Source organism: Nannospalax galili, unplaced genomic scaffold (genome assembly GCF_000622305.1).
Source record: "Nannospalax galili isolate Female #2095 unplaced genomic scaffold, S.galili_v1.0 scaffold161, whole genome shotgun sequence".
NCBI lineage: Eukaryota > Metazoa > Chordata > Mammalia > Rodentia > Spalacidae > Nannospalax > Nannospalax galili.
Window position 1 is genome coordinate 2,896,122 of NW_008348586.1, and position 14,615 is coordinate 2,910,736.

At 46.5% G+C, this 14,615-nt stretch overlaps 1 protein-coding gene across 2 annotated transcripts in view; it reads left to right on the forward strand.

Moving 5' to 3' along the window:
* The window catches only part of Sufu (SUFU negative regulator of hedgehog signaling), a 132,039-nt gene that overhangs the window by 94,852 nt on the left and 22,572 nt on the right, over positions 1–14,615 (forward strand). For both annotated transcript variants that reach the window (XM_008845656.3, XM_008845657.2), the window contains exon 8: positions 803–914. In XM_008845656.3, coding sequence (XP_008843878.1) covers positions 803–914 — 112 coding nt within the window. The remainder of the gene's footprint in view (positions 1–802; positions 915–14,615) is intronic.

The following is a 14,615-nucleotide window of genomic DNA, read 5'->3' on the forward strand; positions in this document are numbered from 1 at the left end:
TTCTTTTTCTTTCGTCTTGTTTCACGTAATCCAGGCTGGCCTCAGACTTGGAAAACTCCTATTTCAGCCTCCTTTGTGCTAGGATTACCAGTGTGCCCCATCATGCCCAGCTAAACCCACTCTGAGTAACTAATGTTAATTTCCTTTTTTGTTTATGTTTATAATGTACAGTATGAATTTTAGATAAAAATCTTAATACAGAGAAAACTAATAAGCTTTACTCCCCAAACCATCAAAGTAACTTGCAAAGAAATAATCCCATAAAGGGACTGCTTTCTCACCTTACAGTGGAGACAAAGTTTCCTGGGTCAAGGTACAGAGATCATCTTAGTGTCCCATTGACCCAAACTCACAGAGAAGAGACAGCAGAGCCAGATACTACTTGAATACCTAGAATCCCAGCAATTGTGCCTACCCATTTAAGGGATGGCATGTGCAACCTTTACTAGCATCTCTATCAGTGGGCAGAGCCCCTGGTAGATTGGGACAGTAGCAAAGACCTTGTAAATCAGTTATTGTCTGGGACCATGTGTGAGGGTACTCCTCAGACTGTGACACAGGAAGGCAAACAATGGTGGAAAACATGCTATTGAAGTCCAGAGACTACTACTTGTCTCCTGTAGGACCAGAGGTCCTCAGACCCAAAGCTTTTCAGAGCCTGGTGTCCCATACTGTGCCCTCCCTGCCTGCACTTTTTTCTGCTCTCTGATCTGCTCAGCAGCCTTTCAACAGCCTCAAGAACAGGATGAGAGGTTGCTGGGAGCCCAGAGGACTTTCAGGCAGTTTTATGATGTCATTGCAGACACAGAGCAGATCCGGGAGACTCTGAGGAGAGGACTCGAGATCAACAGCAAGCCTGTTCTTCCACCAATCAACCCTCAGCGGCAGAATGGCCTCACCCATGACCGGACCCCGTAAGTGCCCCAGTGTTCCACGGCTGGGACAAGAGGATTTTTTCCCCCTAAGGGGCTGTCCTTGTAGATCACATGAGAGAGAACAATGCCCACAGTCCTTGTTGAATGGACCCAGGGTCTCTGGGTTTAAGAGCAGTCATGGTCTGAAGAACATAGACCTATGGGTTGTAGGAAAGTACCTCAAAGGAGACTCAGCAGACCATGACAGTAAACAGCAGTAAATATTTACATGGATCGTGTGAACAGAAGGGAGCCCAGGTTGGGGCAAAATCTGACTGGGGGCCTCCCAGCCTTGTGGGAGCCATTGTGCTGAGCACAGTTCCCTCCTTATCTCTCCCTAGGCCAGAGTTGCCCTTCCTTCCTTCCTGGAGCCTGGTCTCCGGCTGATAGCTGCAACCCCAGGGACCTCCCTGTCTGGCCAGCCCTGTATTGCATGCCTGCTGCTGAGGCCCTTTTTCCTGCCTGCCTTTCCTCCCTGGGGCCCAAAGAAGGGAAGGGAAGTTCTTTGCAGACCTTTGTTGCCTAAGGGCCCTGATAATCCTTAGGAGAGACTGGCCAGCCCTGGAGGTCAGATCTGCTTCCTGCCCACCTCTCTTCTCTAATAGGAGGCAAGTGGTACGTAGGATTGGAACTGGGCACCCTTTCTTCTTGCCTTGTCTTGGGTCAGGTCTAGAGAATAGTTGCTGGCAAGGGATGCCTAGGCCCTGGCAACTCAGCAGGAACCTTGCCTGCCAGGGAGGAAGTTGCTGTACATTGAATGTAAAGGGAGCTTGGCTAATCCTGCAAGACTAGGGTAATCCACCCACCTTCTAAGAAGTCTTTATGGCATGCTTGCTGAGTGGCATCCTCAAGCCCAGGGAGATATCTAAGGTGCACAGGGTCTTCCTTTCCGGAGTGCATGAATGAAAACAGTGAACTGTTAATGGCATAAGTCTGGCTGCACATGCAGTTTGTTGGAAATGACCACAGCTTTGGAGTCAAGCTCCAGTTGCTGATTCATGATCCCCAGAAACAACAGTGATGCAGCACATGATTGAAAAGACAGCATGGGGGCTGGAGAGATGGCTCGGTGGTTAAGAGCGCATGCTGCTTAACAGAGGACTGGAGTTCAATTCCCAGTACCCATGTCAGGTGGCTTACAACTGCTTGAAACTCCAGCTCAGTGAGCTTCCGAGGCCACTGGCCTCTCTCTCTCTCTCTCTCTCTCTCTCTCTCTCTCTCTCTCTCTCGCTCTCTCTCTCACACACACACACACACACACACAATAAAAATATTTTTTTATCAGGAGTAGTTAGGGAGGCAGCTTGGAGGAGGAGGAAGACAAAGGGAATGCACCTATAACTGTAAGCAGCCTGGGAAGCTGCTAAAGGGATTTAGAGGAAGAGAAGCCTGACTGGTTGACATTGAGGACACAGTCTAGGAGCAGATCATAGTGTAGGGAGAGTTCCTCTGGGCACACTTCTGTCCAGTGTGGCTTACCTTGTGAACCTGCCATCCAGAAGCCAGAACTGAGTTTTCTAGCAAGCTCATGGAGAGGCCTACACTGCCACACAGAACAGCCTTCAGCTGCTAGCTGGTGTGTTTCTCCAGCCAGCTGGCCTGAAGTTATGGGCTCCTTGAGCCACCTGGGTCTTGCCCTGGCAGTAGCAGATGTTCAAGCTGGGTTATAGGGCATCTGGAAGCTCTCCACTTGCAGTCTGGACCCTGACCCAGGACCACACTCCTCCCCTGGCCCTGAGCATGGCTTTTTGCTCTGGGCCTCTTTGGCACTGCTGGTGGGTCAGAAGAACTAGTAGTCCAGCAGCCTCAAGCAGATTGCCCCAAATGTGGAAACTGTCACCTTCCAGATGCACTCTCATCTCTTCAAAGCCAGGGTTTGTGGCACAGGGGAAGGGCTCCTGCAGAAATGCCCCTCGTTGACCCTGTTTGATCTCTCACTCTCTGTCTTGGCTGTCTCGCTACTGTGCTTCTAGACACTGCAAGGGGCACAAGCTCTCGCTTCCTATAAATACCACAACTGGGCAATGAGGCAGCAGGTCTGGGCACATGGCAGAGAGACTACACCCTTTACCTCACCCTTTGCCCTCCATTGGCTGAAATACAGAGATGGGTGGGAATAGATCAAAGGAGTCATCTCCCCTGTTCAAGTGCCCAATCAAGTCCCCAGAGTGCTGGAATCTGATTTCTGGAGGGGTCAGAACATCTCTGAGATTCTTGATGCTGGTTACCAATTTGTTAACAACCAGTTAAACAATGGTTTCTCCTCCCCTCCCTTGCCAAGACGATTCTCCAGCATACCCTCAGGTCTCCCAGAATCTCGTTTTCTTTTGTCTCAGGATTGACAAGGACTGACTTAGTTGAGACCAGCAAACATAATTGTAATATCTGTGCTGCCCACTCTGGGACCTGACCCTCTTTCAGACACACCATAAAGATCATGATGGAGAAAGCCGACCCAAAATGTGCTGGCCACCAATGTTTACTCTTTTCCCTTTGGGAAACAGCCATCACAGCATGGGCCCTGTCTTGTTTGCCTGTCCAGTTTTCCCTTAGTCAGGGCTTTGGGGCTAGGCAGCCCTGATGCATAGTCTTTGTGGGGCTGGATATGGTCTGAGGTGACTACAGAGATGGATTGGATTAGAACAGCTCATCAGACCTGGGAATCAGCAGCTGGGTTCTGGCCTATTTGGGGAATTGGGCACTTGCCAATTTCATACGTCCACAGTGGCCAACACTTGATACCAATATTAATTTAATTCGTCCTTGTAGCCACTGTATGAAGTAGTCTTATATATTTGCCTTTTACAGAAGAAAAAAACTGAGCTGTAAGGAAGCTAATAAGTAGCTCAGAGCAATCATTTTTGTTTGTTTTTTTTTTTTGTCTGTTTGAGACAGGGTCTCCCTGTAGCCCCAACTGTCCTGAAACTCACCATGTAGACCAGGCTGGCCTTGAACTCACAGAGATCTGCCTGCCTCAGCCTCCCGAGTGCTGGGATTAAAGGCGTGTGCCACCATGCCCGATGTTGTTTTGTTTTTAAAACAGCATCTTCCTATAGCCCCAGCTGGACCTGGAACTCACTTTGTATACCAGGCTGCCCTTGATCTCATAGAGATCAACCTGCCTCTGCCTCCCAAGTGCTGGAATTAAAGGTTTGTGCCAGGACGCCCAGCTTAGGGCAAGCTTAACCATGTCTTACTTGCCCTATGCTCAGATACCCTATGAGGGTGATACAGACCATGGCCCTGAACCTCCCTAGTGGAACTCATGGAGCTAGTTGTAGTGTGACATGACACAAGCTCACATGACACCAAGGACAAGTGAGGTTCCAGGTTAGATTACTGTGCTTATTTAAATCTAAGGAGGACCTCTCATTAGCCACAGTGTTTCCAAATTCCAGAAATAATAAGCTGTGTTATAACTGGCTCATTTATAGCAAAATTACTTTTTGACATGGGCCTTGTTTTCCTCTTGTTCAGAAACAGACATAACCCTATCTCTAGCCCATCCACCACCTCAAGGCCAGGGGATTTCTTTCTTTCTGGGGGCCATATTTCCCACTTCCCAGAAAGGCAGCCCCTCTGGGTAACCTGCTCTTTTCCCACTCCCTGTTGCCTGCCCTCCTCCCACTGCCTTCCTGGAAGGAGAGTCCTTGGCCCTCTTTGGGGCTTCTTCAGCATTTCACAACCCTTGCATTCCAGCCATGAAATTTGTATCTGGCTTTTCCCAAGATGATCAGTTGAGAAAAGCCTCCTTCGGCTTGCTGGCGCCTCCCTTCCCACTGCCTGCTCGGGTGAGTTTGGGAAGCTACCCTTTGTGCCACATAAGGACAGCTTGGCCTAGAGTCATGTCTGCCAGTATTTGTAGGGATTTGGGGTGGGAGTCACTGGACATCATCTTTGTCTGAGGTGCCAGGTCAGCCAGAATCTGGCAGTAGCTCCCCAGCCTCTCCATGGTGATGGCAACGGTAACAAGAGGACGTGTGGTCAGGTGCATGCTTGGGGAGGGTTTCCATAAACTGTTCCCCTGGTGCCAGGAACCCACATCAGTATTGTAGAGCCTCTTCTTCCCCTGGCCAGTAACTCGCTGATAAAGGAAGGGGCCTTTCAGGGGCTCTCTGCTCTGGGTCTTACACTCTCCCAAAGAGGGGCAGGCCGTGTGTGTGTGTGTGTGTGTGTGTGTGTGTGTGTGTGTGTATGTGTACACATTTGTGTTGGAGAGGCAAGGCTCCTGGAGGAGGAGCCGGCAGAGAGCAAAGACCATTTCTGCTCAGCCAAGTTTCTTATTCTTCTAGAATAATAGCAGCAACTTACAAAGCTGCTGCCTTTTCCTGCCTTCGTTTCCTGGAGAATTAAGGTTTCATAGCATGAATTCTCTTGTTGTGACACCTTCTAAACACACTTCTCCCTCCTTCCCTTCCTTCCTTTTTTTTTCTTTAGATAGGATCACACTCTGTATGTAGCACACGATAGTGTGGAACTCAATGTAGCCCAGTAGCCCAGCCTGGCCTTGAACTCATGGCAAGTCTCCAGCCTCCCAAGTACTGAGATTACAGGTATGAGCCACCATGCCTGGCTCTTCTCTTTACTTTTTTTTCCAGACAGGATCTCATTGTGAATCCCTGGCTGGCCTGGAACACTCTGTATGAATAATTTGTAACCTCGCCAGGGAGTTGTCCTTTAGAGAAAACTGTATTTTGTTTTGCTCAGCCTATGAGGTCCATGAAGAATAATTAGAAGAAGAAACTGTCTGGTTTTCATCCACCCTGCCAGTGAATTGGGGTGAAGGAAGGTGAGTTTTCATCTGGGAAGGCCACTTTGCACACAGGGCAGATTTGGGGGACCCTGTTCTCAGGGCCTCATGTTGTCAGGGCGGTGACCAGCTTGGAGCCTCTCTGTCATCTTGGCCTCACTCACCATTCCCACACTGGTAAAGTACAGTCATTTGCACTAGAAAGAGCACCCAGAAAGAAGTAACCCTTGAGACCCTGGCCAGGCTCCCTAGGGCTGATAGTAGTAGGAAAGGCTTGTCTTCTCCCTACTTCCTGACCAGTACCTTTTTTCTGGCTCCCTCACTGTGAAACAGGTTGTCATGCTAAATGCCTGTACTGCTTTTCTCAGAAATACACATTTGAAAGGGCAAAACAAACAGGTCCAGTAAATCTGTCAGGCTTACCTTCTGTTTTAAATCCATTCTTTGCTCTGCTTCTCCAAAGAGACAAAGCCATGGCCATCACTACCACCCTACCTTCAGGGTTCCTGGCTGGTGCTTCAACTTTCAGTGTAAAACCTTTGCATCCCCTCCATTACACAATTGGGAGTATTTTTATCATCCGTCCTTGATCCTTGTGTCACCCAACACTTCAGCAGTGAGTCACTTCTGCAGGGAGGGGAAAAGGAAGGCTCAAAGGTAAGAGCCGGAGAAAGGAAATGACTCAGTGTCTCAGAAAAAGGAAGCCAGGGGGCTCATGGTAGAGTGGGCTTACCAGGATGGCAGGGGTCCTAGGCTCCCACCCAAGCCAGAGGGCCAGGTTCCAGTGGAGTTGCAGGTGCCCATAGCAGTTAATGGAGTTGGGGAATCATTCAGCCCTCATACCACTGTTGCTGCCTTCTCTGGCCATACTCTGTCCCCTCATTTCATCTTTATGCTCCATATGTGGGAACTTCTATCTAAAACATAGCCTTTCATCATTTGGTTATTGGTGCTTACCAGTAATACTTTTAACCTTTTATTGCTGGTATCCTATCAGAAAATTTGTCAGAATAACTGAGTGCTATACAACCCTGTGCTCAATTAATTAGGTGAGTTGGTGCCCCTCACCCTCTACCAAACACCCACACCCTTTCCTAATCCTGCCCTGAAGGGAGACCTACAAATGGTTCTTTCTCTGAAAAGTTCATAGCTTTCGTCAGCAATCAGAAAGCAAAAGGAATAATCTCCCAGGCAAGAAGCAGCAGCTGGAGGTTGGGCTGGGCTCTGCCAGCCAATTTTACTTCAGTTCTGAATCGTTGCCAAGCCTGATGTCCTGGTTCCAGGTGTCCCCAGGGAGAAGGTCCCAAGTCATGTGGCCAGTGCAGACGTCATGACAGTCACAGGACAAGGAGTGTGGCTAAGAGGAATTTCAGCTGCCCAGTTCTCTTTCCCACCCCTGTTGCCACTGACAGAATGTGGCCAGGGCTGTTTAGGTGAATGTGAAGGAGTTAAGACCTTTCCATTAGAAGACATCAGAGTGGGGAGAAAATGTGGACTAGGCTCTGCCGGTCTGAAGTGTAGGTGACAGAGCATGTACTATATAAGCCACCCAGGACTGGAAATCAGAAGTCTTATCTGCACACTGGAAGAAAGTATGTTAGGATATATAAAGTCACCTTATGCAGTGAGAAGTATAAATACAGAATCCATTACATAGACAGGTGGTAATGACTAAATAAATGGAAGAATTAGGGCCACCCTTGAATTGCCATGGTATGGCCTTAACCCATCTATATAATCACTTCTCAGTTTTTTTGTCTAAGATCAAGTATAAACAATTCTACATATCACCCCTCTGTGCTCCCAACCCAGGAAGAATGCTGGGCTGGACAGGTGGCTAAGTATGCAGTTATTGTCTACCACCTGTGCAGGGGTTGCTGTTTTCCCCATTTCATGAATTAGAACACTGATGTCCAGATTTTATAAATCTAGAGTTAACCAGACATGGTGGCACATGCCTATAATACCAATACTTGGGGAGCAGAAGCAGGAGGATTGTTGGGGGCTGGAGAAGATGGCTCAATGGTTGAGAGCACTGGCTGCTCTTGCAGAAGACCCAGGTTTGATTTCCAGCACCCACATGACAACTAACAACCCTCCATAACTCCAGTTCCAGGGGATCTGTTGCCCTCTTCTGACCTCCACGGGCATTGCACGACATTTGCGCACTTACATGCATTTAGGCAATATACCAATATACTCATACACATAAAAATAACGTGTGTGTGTGTGTGTGTGTGTGTGTGTGTGTGTGTGTGTATGTGTACAGCACCCTTGTCTACAAAGCAAGTTTCAGGCCAAACAGGACTACATAATGAGAACTATCAGAAATCAATCAAGTCAAGCTGGGCATGGTGGTGCACGCCTTTAATCCCACCACTCAGAAGGCAGAGGCAGGCAGATAGAGCTCTGTGAGTTTAAGGCTGGCCTGGTATACATAGTGAGTTCCAGGCCAGCTGGGACTATAGGGAGATCCTGTCTCAAAAAAGACCAAATAATGGGGCTGGAGAGATGGCTCAGTGGTTAAGAACACTGGTTGTTCTTGCAGAACACCTGGGTTCGAATCCCAGAACCCACATGGCAATAATAATAATAATTTTTTTTAAATAGCTAGATAAGTAAAAAAAAAAAAAAAGGACCAGCAACATGGGTCAATGAGTAAAGGCATTTGCCACCAAGCCTGATAACCTGAGTTTGATCCACTCACATGGTAGAAGAAAACAGAATCCCACAAGTTTTCCTCTGACCTACACAAATTCTGTATTACATGTGCACGTGCACACACACACAAATAAGTGTAATACAATTTTTAAAGAATTAAAGGAAAAATTCAAGAGGAAAAGATAATTAAAAAGCAAAGAAAAAAAAGTGAAGAAAGTATTTGTCAAACCAAAGGGGAGAATAAAAAAGCCTGATGACCTGAAAGTCTGTATTATCAGTAGAGTAAAGCAGGCATTTTAGCTTGCCTGGAAGCCCAGGAAGCTTCAGGTGAGTGGAAACCATCTGGCTGAGATGAACATACCAAACAACCAAGTGAAATCTGCTAGTAGACTTGCTTCTTCACAATGAGTGAGGAAGAGAAACGGAATGTGGGAAAAGGATCCAACATGAATAGGCAAAGGGAATTGGGACCAAGATGAAGCATGATTCAGATGGGTATGCAGCAAGTCAAAAGATTCTCTGGAGAGACGGCTTTAAGATTACAGTGGAGCCAGGTATGGTGGCTCATACTTGTAACCTCAGCATTGAGGCAGGGGGATCACTTCAAGTCTGAGGCCAGTCTAAACTACATAGTGAGTTTGAGGCCAGCCTGAGCTACAGAATGAAACCTTACCCCCCACCCCACCCTCAAAAAAAAAAAAAAGAAAAAAGACAGTTATGTAGTCTATTTGAATGTCTTGGGAGTAATCTGTAGGTTACTGGTCTAGTTTCTGTGTTGATGGTAAATACATGAAAAACTGAGACACTGGGCTGAGGATACTTATAGTTTGGCGATAGAACACTTCCTAGCATGTGTAAGGCCCCAGGTACTATCTCTAGCATCACATAATAAACATAGTTATTAAATCTGCAAAAAATACAGAATTGTGATAAGAAAGGAGCCTAGTCAGAGTATACTATCTGGCTCAGCTGGGAGCAGCATTAATGTGGTCATAATAGTGTGATCACTTAATGTGAGCCACACAAAGCTGCAAGGAAATTATCTTGGGGAAAAAGAGCATGGGATGGAAGAAAGCTAAAAGCTAGTCTTCAAGACTTGGGGCATCCATAGATAAAGCCTGAAAAGAAAAGACTGTAATTAGAAATAAAGTATATCAAGCTGGGCATGGTGACTCACGCCTGTAGCCTGTAATCCCAGCACTCAGGAGGCAGAGGCAGGTAGATCTCTATGAGGTTGAGACTAGCCTGGTCTGCATAGTGAGTTCCAAACGTATATCAAAAATATTGGGGGCCAGTCAGATCCCCAGGACCCACATGGTGGAAGAAGAGAACTGATTCCTTTAAGCTGTCTTCTGGCCTCCACACATGCTCCATAACATAGGTACACATAACATACTAAATAAATAAAAATGTAATAAACATATAATAAAAAATACATATATATTTATAGGGACAGGGAGATGGCTCAGTTGGTAAAATGCTTGGTGTGCAAACATGAGGACCTGCAGTCAAAGACCCAGCACCCATGCGAAAAGCTGGGCACAGCACACTATAACCCCAGTAGGGGCGTGAAGACAGACATCCCTGAAGCTCACCAGCCAACTACTTTAGCCAAGTGTGTGAGCTCCAGGTTCAGTGAGAGACTCTGTCTCAAAAATCAAGGTAGACTAAGTTCAATCCCCAGGACCCACATGGTGGAATGAGAAAATCGACTGCTGCAAGTTGCCCTCTGACTTCCACGTGTGCGCCATGACAGATACATGCACATACATAAACATGCTCAAAATAGATAAAGATATAAAAAATTTTAAACATGAGGATGAAAAGTGGCTGAGGAAAAAAACCTGATATCATCCTCTAGTGTCACATGTACATGTGTGCATAGACACAAACTATACACATATACAATCAGGCTGAGGAGATGACTCAAACAGTAAGGCATTTGCTATGAAGCATGAGGACCTGAGTTCAATCCTCAGTCTTTATGTAAAAAAGTCAGGGCCGGGCGTGATGACGCACGCCTTTAGTCCCAGCACTCGGGAGGCAGAAGCAGGCGGATCTCTGTGAGTTCGAGGCCAGCCTGGTCTACGTAGCGAATTCCAGGTCAGCTGGGGCTACAGAGAGACCCTGTCTCAAAAAGACCAAAAAAAAAAAAAAAAAAAAAAAAAAAAGTCAGATGTAGGGGCTAGAAAGAGATGGCTCGGTGGTTAAGAGCACTGAATACTCCTGCAGAGGCCCTGGGTTTGATTCCTAGCACCCACATGATGACTAACAACCACAGCCGTCTCTAGTTCCAGTTCCAGGGGATCCAACACCTTTCTGACCTCAAGCATTGCACAACACGGGTACACCTATGTACATGCAGGCAATACACTCATACACATAAAATAAAAAGGTAATAAGTAAAGCCGGGCGTGGTGGCACACACCTTTAATCCCAGCACTCGGGAAGCAGAGGCAGGCGGATCTCTGTGAGTTTGAGGCCAGCCTGGTCTACATGGTGAGTTCCAGGACAGCTGGGGCTACAAGGAGACCCTGTCTCAAAAAAGGCAAAAAAAAAAATAATAAGGTGAACAGTGATTGAGAAGGACAACCAACTCAACCGCTGGCCTGCACATGCACATGCACACACATGCATGCACATCTGCATACAGTAACACATAAAAAATATACCTATATATTGAGTAACAGCCAGGTATGGTAGCTCATGCCTATTATCCTAGCACTTAGAAGGGTGAGGCAGTAGGATTGGTGTGAGTTTCAGACCAGTCTAGACTATAGAGTCAAGGAAAAGACCAAGAGAATCAGCCATGCTTGCTTTGGCAGTACCTGAACTAAAACTGGAACAAAATGGAGCAGAATCATGTAATAAGTGACACTGCTTTTGTCTGAGGGGGCCTCTGAAGACTTACTATAGTGAGCCTTATAGAACCTTCTGGCCCTTTAAACTGTAGAAAAGGAAACACTAAGCATGTAATCTAAGCAGCAACAAGAGGAAAGTGGGGAGGTTAAGCAAGATTGGGAATGTAGGGCCATCCTGGGCTACATTGTGAGATCCATCTCAACTAAACACAGAGTGATGGTGTCTTTAATCCCAGCACTCAGGATGTAGAGGCAGACAAATCTCTGAGTTCAAGGCCAGCCTGGTCTACATTTTGAGTTCCAGCCAGGGTTACATAGTGAGATCCTGTTTCAAAAACAAACACAAAAAGGAAATGCTGCTGTTGGTTGTGTGAGCCATTTATAGCTTGCCCTGCCCTTGAGAAAAAAACATTCCAGGTAAAAATACAATATCCTCACAGAGGCAAACCCAGGGGAGCTTCATCTTCCCAGGTGTCAGGCGGAGTTTGGTGTGAATGGTGGAGGACCCTTTGATTCTGACAGCCCCTGAAGAACATCTGTCTCAGGATGAGGGGGATGCTGGAAGGCAAGCTGTGGATCTACTGACCAGTGAGAAATGTGATGAGGTAGGAATGATGTGGCCTTGGAAGAAAGCAGGTGGGCAAGCAGAGTGCAGGAGGGAAACCAGAGCCCTGTCAGTGGCACCTGGCCAGTGATCCCCAGAGGGCATCCCCACAGCCTTTTAGGGGATTTTGGTGTTAAGTGAAAAGGGAGTTCTTGAGTAAGCCTGGAAATGCTGGCTTACCCAAAATAAAACCAGTTTGTTTGCCCTGTAGTCCTCAGACTCCAAAATGCCAATATTCTGTGACTCTCTAATCTGAAAGGCAGCATATTACATCTAGCCTTGCCATGTGTGTTTTTCTAGAAGCACATCAAACTAAAATTTCGTCAAATACTCTTTGAAGACGCCTCATCTTGTATTTAGAAAGGCAGTTCTTTTAAGAATTCAGGGGATGCCTAGTGTGGTGGCACAAATCTGTAATCCCAGTACTTTGTAGGCAGAGACAGGAGAATTACAAATTTGAGGCTAGTGTCGGCTGTATAACTACATCCCATCCAACCTCAACTACATAGCCAGAGCCTTTTGAAAAAAAAGATGGGAGAAGGTGATGGGAAATTGGGGGGCAGGGAGAATAAGAAAGAGTGTGTACATGCAGAGGCTAGGTAGATATCAGGTATCTTTCCTCTATCACTTTCCATCTTCCTTTTTGAGGCAGGGTCTCACTGAAGTCTGAGCTCACCAATTAGCCAGACTGGCTGGCCAGAAAGCACCAGGGATCTGCAGAATCTCTACACTACCAGCACCCACTCACCCCCTAGTGCTAGGATTTATGGGCACATGTATATGTGTGTGACCCTATATAAGTATGTGTGCTGTGTATGTGCAGGAGCCTGAGGAGGCCAGAAGAGGGCATTGGGTTCCCTGGAACTGGAGTTATAGGCAAGCCTGAGCCACTGTGTGGGTGCTAGGAACTGAAGCCAGGTCCTCTACAAGAGCGGTAAGTGCTCTTAACCAATCACCCACTCCAGCCCTATATACCCAGCTTTTACATGGTTGATAGGGATCCAAATTCATGCTTACGTGGCCAGCATTTACCAACTGAGCCATCTCCCCAGCACCTGAGGTGGGAGGCTTTTGAAATATGGTAATAATGTTTTAGCTGACATCAGAAAAATGTGAGATTTTGTCACCACCTTTATGTATACACTGCATGACCTTGGGCTAGTTAAGTCTTAGAGTTTTAGTTTCTTCATCTTTAAAATGAGGAAAATAGGGGCTGGAGAGATGGCTCAGTGGTTAAGAACACTGACTGGTCCGGTTAGGGGCTGGAGAGATGGCTCAGTGGTTAAGAACACTGACTGGCCCGGTGTGGTGATACACACCTTTAATCCTAGCACTCAGGAGGCAGAGGCAGGCTGATCTCTGAGTTCAAGGCCAGCCTGGTCTACATAGTGAGTTTCAGGACAGCTGGGGCTACAGAGAGACCCTGTCTCAAAAAGACCAAAAAACAAAAAAAAACTGTTCTTGCAGAAGATCTGGGTTCAATTCCCAGTACCCACATAGCAGTTAACAACCGTATCTCCAGTTCCAGGGATCCAGCAGCCTCTTCTGTCCTCTGTGGGCATTGCACAACACGGGTGCATTTACCTACATGCAGGCATAACACACATACACATAAAATAGAAATAATAAATAAAATACTTTTTTTTAATGAGAAAAATAGCTCTTATAGGTTTGTTAGGAAAATAAAAGGATGTAAAGTACATTAAAGGGTTTGAACAAGATGGAGTACTGGAGTACTCAGTAAAAGGTATCTCAGGCTGGGTGAGACAGCTCAGTGGTAAAGGTGCTTGTCATGCAAACCTGGCAACCTTTCCATCCCCAGGATCCATGGAAAAGTAGAACGAGAGAAGCAACTCCAGAAAGTTGTCCTCTGACCTCTACATGCACACCGTGGCACCCACATCCACATATCATGCATGAGTACACACAATAATAGCATTAATTTTTTTAAAATAAGAGGTATCTCTAAAAAAAATTTTTTTAATTATTTTGTGTGTATGGATGTTTTGCCTGTGTGTATAAGTGCCCCATGTACATGCAGTGCCTGTAGAGGCCAGAAGAGGACATTGAATCCCCTGGAACTGGAGTTATAAACAGTTGTTAGCCACCATGTGGGTGCTGGGGAACCAAACCAACCCCAAGAAGTATCTCTTAATATCATTATTGTAAATAGTTCCCTGAAAACTCAAAGGAGGCATAATACTTCTAGAAACTAGTATAGGTATGTAAAGAATTCATCACATAATTCAGATTTTTGAAAGAATTTGAACAATATCTGGAAGGAGAGAGAGGAATGAGCAGGATCAGGAAGAGCTGGAATTTGGGGCTGGAAAGATGGCACAGTGGTTAAGAGCACTGGCTGTTTTTCCAGAGGACTGGTGTCAGCATCCACATGACAGCTAACAACCATCTGTAACTCCAGTCCCAAGGGATCTAACACCCTCTTCTGACCTCTTGAGTTTACCAGGCATGCACGTATACCACATGCATACATGCAGGCAAGATACTCATACAGATAAAATAAAAATAAATTTTGAAAAGAGAAGGGGCCAGGCGTGGTGGCATACATCCTTAATCCTAGCACTTGGGAAGCAGAAGCAGGTAGATCTTTGTGAGATCGAGGCTAGCTGTTGTAGCTACAAAGAGACCCTGTCTCAAAAAGAGGAGGGGGGTTTGCTGGAGAGATGGCTCGGTGATTATTAAGAGGACTGGCTGCTCTAAAAGAGGACCTGGGTTCCTGGGTTCAGTCCCTAACCCTCAAATGACAGACCACTCATAATTAAAGTTCCAGGGAGTCCACATGGGCATTGCACACACATGATTAT